The sequence below is a fragment of the Kryptolebias marmoratus genome, linkage group LG2, assembly GCF_001649575.2.
Source record: "Kryptolebias marmoratus isolate JLee-2015 linkage group LG2, ASM164957v2, whole genome shotgun sequence".
NCBI lineage: Eukaryota > Metazoa > Chordata > Actinopteri > Cyprinodontiformes > Rivulidae > Kryptolebias > Kryptolebias marmoratus.
Genome location: NC_051431.1, coordinates 21,161,342 through 21,166,731, shown reverse-complemented (window position 1 = coordinate 21,166,731; position 5,390 = coordinate 21,161,342). Strand labels below are relative to the sequence as shown.

The following is a 5,390-nucleotide window of genomic DNA, read 5'->3' as shown; positions in this document are numbered from 1 at the left end:
CCCCAACCCCCCACCCTTTGGGACCACCACATCTGGATCCTGCTAAGGGTCAAGGCTTCTCCTGCCTGAGGCCAGTTCTGACTCATGTAATTAAGGGAGACACCTTGTTTAACTCTTTAGTGGCCGTCTTGGTTTTGTTATTTTTTGGGGGTTTTCTTCACATTCCAGCGTCTGGAGTATTAACCTTGTTTTACTGACGAGAAATAAAGACGCACATTATTTTGATTTGATTTTGATGTAAAGTATATGCATTGCTGAAACTGTTGTCAAGCTGGATGTATGTCAGCAGATCTTCCAGTAACACTTTTCAAGTTGGTAAATCTGGTCGCAAATCATTACGATGCTGTCAAATAGGACCAAAGATCTTTCAAAGTGTTGTACTTTTTTCATATCAAATCTTACTGACCTATAACTCTAAAATGCATCCCAACTTCTTCTAAAATACCTGTCAACCCGGCTGCATATTTAGGAAAAGACAGAAGGGTGGGGGCCACGATCTCCCCAGATCATAATGAATAAAGCGGTAACGAACATTTGGGAGGGCCAATAAACAGATGCGAGCTGGTTTACATAGCAAGCCACAGAACATCTGGCTTGACACCGAAACGAGACAGCCAGACGTTTCTTCTCCTTCTTCTTGCACCACCAGCCAGTAGCTCCAATGTCTCTGTGCTGGGGGAACAAGCCAGGAGAGGGGGGAGGGAGGGGGGGGGGCATTAGAGACTCTGCTGAGCGCATGTGCAGCAGTCCTTTGATGGTTTGGGTCCACCTTTATTATGCCGCCAAAGACAATAATGTTTCGGCCCATCTCTGACTGTTAGCGATAGATTTTAAGGAAACTTGCAGAAAGTAATGATTGGATGGACACCTACATACCTTTAAGTTTTGGAGTCAACCCTATTCAAGATGGCTGCCACAACTAAGCAATCTTAGTAAACACAAAAATAGCTATAAATCAGTGATGAATACATGCAATGAGCTAAAATTTGGTGTAGTAGCTGGGAGTCCTCCCCAACACATACTGTGAGCACTATTTGATTGCATGAGATCTGTTTTTAAACCTTTTCCTCTACTGTTATAGTCAGTTCTGCCTGCTTGTTAGCAAAATATCTCCTAAATCACTAGATGGATTTTAAAAAAGCTGTCAAACAGTAATTGCTGGATAAACATGTACAACTGATTGTTTGGAGTCACCCAAATTCAATTTGGCCACAACATCTAATCAACTTTAGCAAACAAACAAACAAAAATGACTCTAAGGCAGTGAATTTTACAATCATTGAGATAAAATAGCAGCTGAGAGTCAGTTCCCAAATCTACTCTGAGCAGTACATATTACACAAGATCTTTCTTTAAATCTTTGGACTTAACTATGAGCATCAAACACGTTTGCCTGTTAACAAAATGTCTCATGAACCATTGCACAGTTTTAGCAAAACTCTCAGAAAGGGATCACTGAGCTTACATCTACAACCCATTCACGTCTTCAGTCAACCCAATCCAAGATGGCCACCCACCACTAAACACAAAAATGGCCATGCTTCAAAAGATATCAACAGATGACACAAAATTAGACTGCGCATGACATCAGAAAAGGTTTGACTAAAATGGCTGTAACTTAATGATTTCTCATCATGAGATGATCTTAGTTTAAAATGTTAAAATGGAAGGCGGCGGGCGATGTGCATTCCTCCAAGGAATGCTAGGCCTTTAATTTCTTCTTTATTCCGAATTGTAATATTAGTCATGGTGAGTTCAAAAACAAAAAGAAAATAGCGTGAAAATCAAAGATGATATGAACTATAAACAGTTTTAGAGGGTTTTTGTCACAATCAAAATGCTTTTAAATAAATTTGACCTTTTTGCAAACCTCATTTACCCTCTTTTTTTTTTTTACACATAAAGTTGCACATGAGCGTTTCAAAACGTTGTTATTCCAGGAGGAGCCGTCCCAGCCCCGTGTGAGCCGTGCAGCTCCAACCGTTCGTGTTTATTAAAAGTGCAGACTTGTGTTCAGATCATTCCTGCTCTCGGGCTAAAAGGCAGCCCGAGTCAAAACACTGAGGGCAGAAACAGTGGAGTCTGCAGCGCACAGAGGCACGAACTGTCTGGCCCCTCGCTCCGGGCCATAATTAATTTGAGATTTATTTTTATTGGAGAGTTCCAGTCTCGCCTGGCCTTAACCAAACAAAACCAAATGCTGGGCCTCGGATCCGCTCGAACGAGGGGGAATATTTCTTTCTTTCTTTCTTTTTTTTTTTTTTGCATTTTTTTTTAATATATCGAGGCGTGCCACATGCAACATCTCCCCGAAAAGAACGCACGCGAACTATAAAACCAGAATAAAAAGAGAGAGAGAGAGAGAGAGGAAAAAAACCCCAAAACAAAACATGGAAGCATTTTCCCCCAACGAATCCACTGCATAATAAAGATTTAACTCCAGATTTGGAGGCAGCCGAAAAAGAGTCATTCGAGCTCATATTTTCTTCTTAAACATTCCCCGCTATTCAACTCTCCGCACGACAAATCGGGAATTGTTCGGGGCCCTGGACGTCTCCCGAGCGGTGCCACAAACGCTGTGGCTCCATGAAAGGAGCCCTTTTTCCTCCGGGCTCCCAAACGCTAACAAGTCGCTCCTGGAAAAACACCTCGATCCTGCAGATAGAACCAGACTGTACAATGGTTCTGTTTTAATGAGAGAACCGTCCGAGCCGGGCAGAATTCTTATGGTGGATGTGACCGAACTAACACTTAAAACACAAACAGTCAAACTTTATTATATGAGGAGGAAAGGGGAAAAGGGGAGCGGGGGAGTTAGAATAAATGGGGGATTCAGCGCCTCTTTTTTTCCTCTTTTGTTTAGTTTGATTTTTTTCGGAAAGCTGCTGCAGGTTTCCCCGCTGCGCCACATGTGACGCGACGCGCGCTTTATGTGGAAACCAGATGTGCGCTGTTTGCTTTATTTACAATCTGGTGCGTGTGTGTGCGTGTGTGTGTGTGTGTGTGGGGGTGGGGGGTGGGGGGTCATGACGTCAGGCGTAATGAGACATAACAGCGAATTTCTTCACCGGATTGAAGACTACAAAAATCAAAAGAAAAAAAAATATTAAAAGATGGAAGCCAAACGACGTGACATTTACATGCGCAGGTGGAAGTGGTTCCAAGAATCGAATGCTAAAACTAAATCAGGTCGAAAAGACAAAACAAAATAAAAAAGAACCAAACAAACACAATACAAAAAGACAAAAACAAGAACTGAATCTGAAGCCTTTACAAAAAAAACCCACAAACAAACAAACAAAAAAAAAAAAAAAACTTAAATCAGTCTGAGTGCATGTTTTAAAACTTCATGTCAATTAGCTGACTATTAAAGCCTCAGGATAAAAAAGGAAAGGACCAGAGGTCGTCCCTCCAACATTACCTGATCCGAGAGGCGGTGGTGTCTTACCTTGACGTAAGACGACGTGTCAGGGACAGTTTGGAACATGTCTTCTGGACAGACAGGCCCAGGGGTGCGCAGTGTCCAATGGGCCCTGAGAAACAAAGGACAACTATTATTATTATTATTATTATTATTATTATTATTATTATTATTATTATTATTATTATTATTATTATTATTATGAGTAGCAGGTAGTGGTCTCTCGCACGCGTTTTATCACTTCCACCAAAATAAAGGGACATTTGCGCAATGCCCCAGCCCAGGCCCTTCAGCCCCCTTCACCACAAACCCACACGTCAAGCTTATGCCTACATTCATTCACAAACCCCTGATTTCTTTGTTCATTTAAGCGGTGGTCTGTGGTATTAGATACAGGGCAGTTTTAATTACTGACCCCCTCCCCACACCCGCCCTCCCATTACATTTAACAGCAACAGTCGATGGAAATTACAGCAGTGACCCGCAGCTCTCATGGATGAATGACTGCACAAGTCGCCCAATAAGCTGCAGGGGCAAAAAGAAGAAGCACAGAAGAAGACGATGATGAAGGGGAGGAGGAGGGCCACAATCACCCCTCCACCACCACCACCACCACCCCTTTTCCCCTAAAGCTTACCACATATTGAAACACTTTTCGCTTTAATAAGTGCAGCTTACAAAGTCTGGGGGTGAAAGGGCACTCGGAGGACGGTGTTTTTAGTCCTTCCCTTAAAAAAAACCCCTCCGCAATTATTAACAGGACGGAGGCTTCAGAGCGGCTGCAGACTGACTGACTGAAGCAGCAAATGAGTCTCTGAGCAGGCCCTGAAGGGGGGCATCTTCACATGCGACTGTGACTGTATCACTATTATTATTATTTTATTATTAATGTAAAAGGTAAGCCAAAACACGTCGCGGGGAAATAGATGGAAAACAAATAAACAAGAACATTTCAAGAAAGAACAACAAGGCAGTTCCAAAATAATTTGTACACTTTTGTTATTTATTATTTGGTTCCCCCTGTTGTTTATTTATTTAATTTTTGCTCGCCTTATGAAGTTCACCCAAAACGCATCCGATTTCCATCCAGCCGGTAAAAGGAGCCGCATCTGTAGCCAATTACGCAGAGGAGGACTGGTGAAAAACGGCGTGAACCTTCCTCCGAGACCCCCTCCACACACCCCCACACACCCCCGTGGGCCGGGACCCCTCTAGTGTTACATTTTAAGCATCTTGGCTCGCTGTTATCCATCAGAAACGAGAACCCAACTGATTTCCAGCTAATGCGCACTCACTCTTTTTCCCCTCTCTCTCCCCTCATACCTCCTCTGAAGCTAAACAAACTAAAACCCCAACAAAAACAAAAGAAAACAAAAAACAACTTATTCGACTGCAGTTAATAAACTCAAATCTTATAATAAATCACTCAAAAAGTGCTCAAGTCTGATGCAATAGGACAGAAAAATTGGCGCAAAGACTCCAGTTTCAGTTCTCTTTTTTTGCCGGACTCATCCAGAAACGTCGACAGCTTTTTCGAAATTAACATTTCAAGATGCATCAGACGGATTTTTACAAAAAAAAAAAAAAAAAGAACAACAACCGTGCAGCAACAGAAAACACAAATAATCCCTCTTCCTCCTGCATGCACAGATCTGCGCAGAACTGCAACGCGTCAAAAACTCACTTTCTCTCACCTGTCGTTACTGTGGCAGGCGCGCTGTCGTTCGTTTCGATCTCCTCTAAATTCAAATAATTAGTCCCGTCCAGGCAAAGTAGCTTGTTTTATTTTGTTTTGTTTTGTTTTTTCTGCCCTCAGAATGATGATGACAGAGAGTTATTTTGGAAAAAAAGCAACGCCGGCTGGGTATGAATGGAAATGTTGGTGCAGATGGGGAAAGAAAAGCTGCGGCCAATGAGCAGCGAGAGAAAAACCTCCCCTTTGCCTGCAGAGTGAGGCCACTGAAGCATC

General features: G+C 42.6%; 1 protein-coding gene across 3 annotated transcripts in view; it reads right to left on the bottom strand.

Moving 5' to 3' along the window:
* The window catches only part of fli1 (Fli-1 proto-oncogene, ETS transcription factor), a 39,284-nt gene extending 33,953 nt beyond the window's left edge, over positions 1-5,331 (bottom strand). The window contains exons 1-2 of one of the 3 annotated variants that reach the window (XM_017420092.3): positions 5,116-5,331; positions 3,449-3,533 (exon numbers count right to left, since the gene is read on the bottom strand). In XM_017420092.3, the coding sequence (XP_017275581.1) occupies positions 3,449-3,487 (39 nt within the window). In that variant the 5' untranslated portion in view covers positions 3,488-3,533; positions 5,116-5,331. Of the gene's footprint in view, positions 1-3,448; positions 3,534-5,105 lie in introns of all 3 variants that reach the window. The other 2 variants (XM_037980571.1, XM_017420088.3) reach the window with 2 other exon arrangements.
* Between the last annotated feature and the right edge of the window lie 59 nt (positions 5,332-5,390).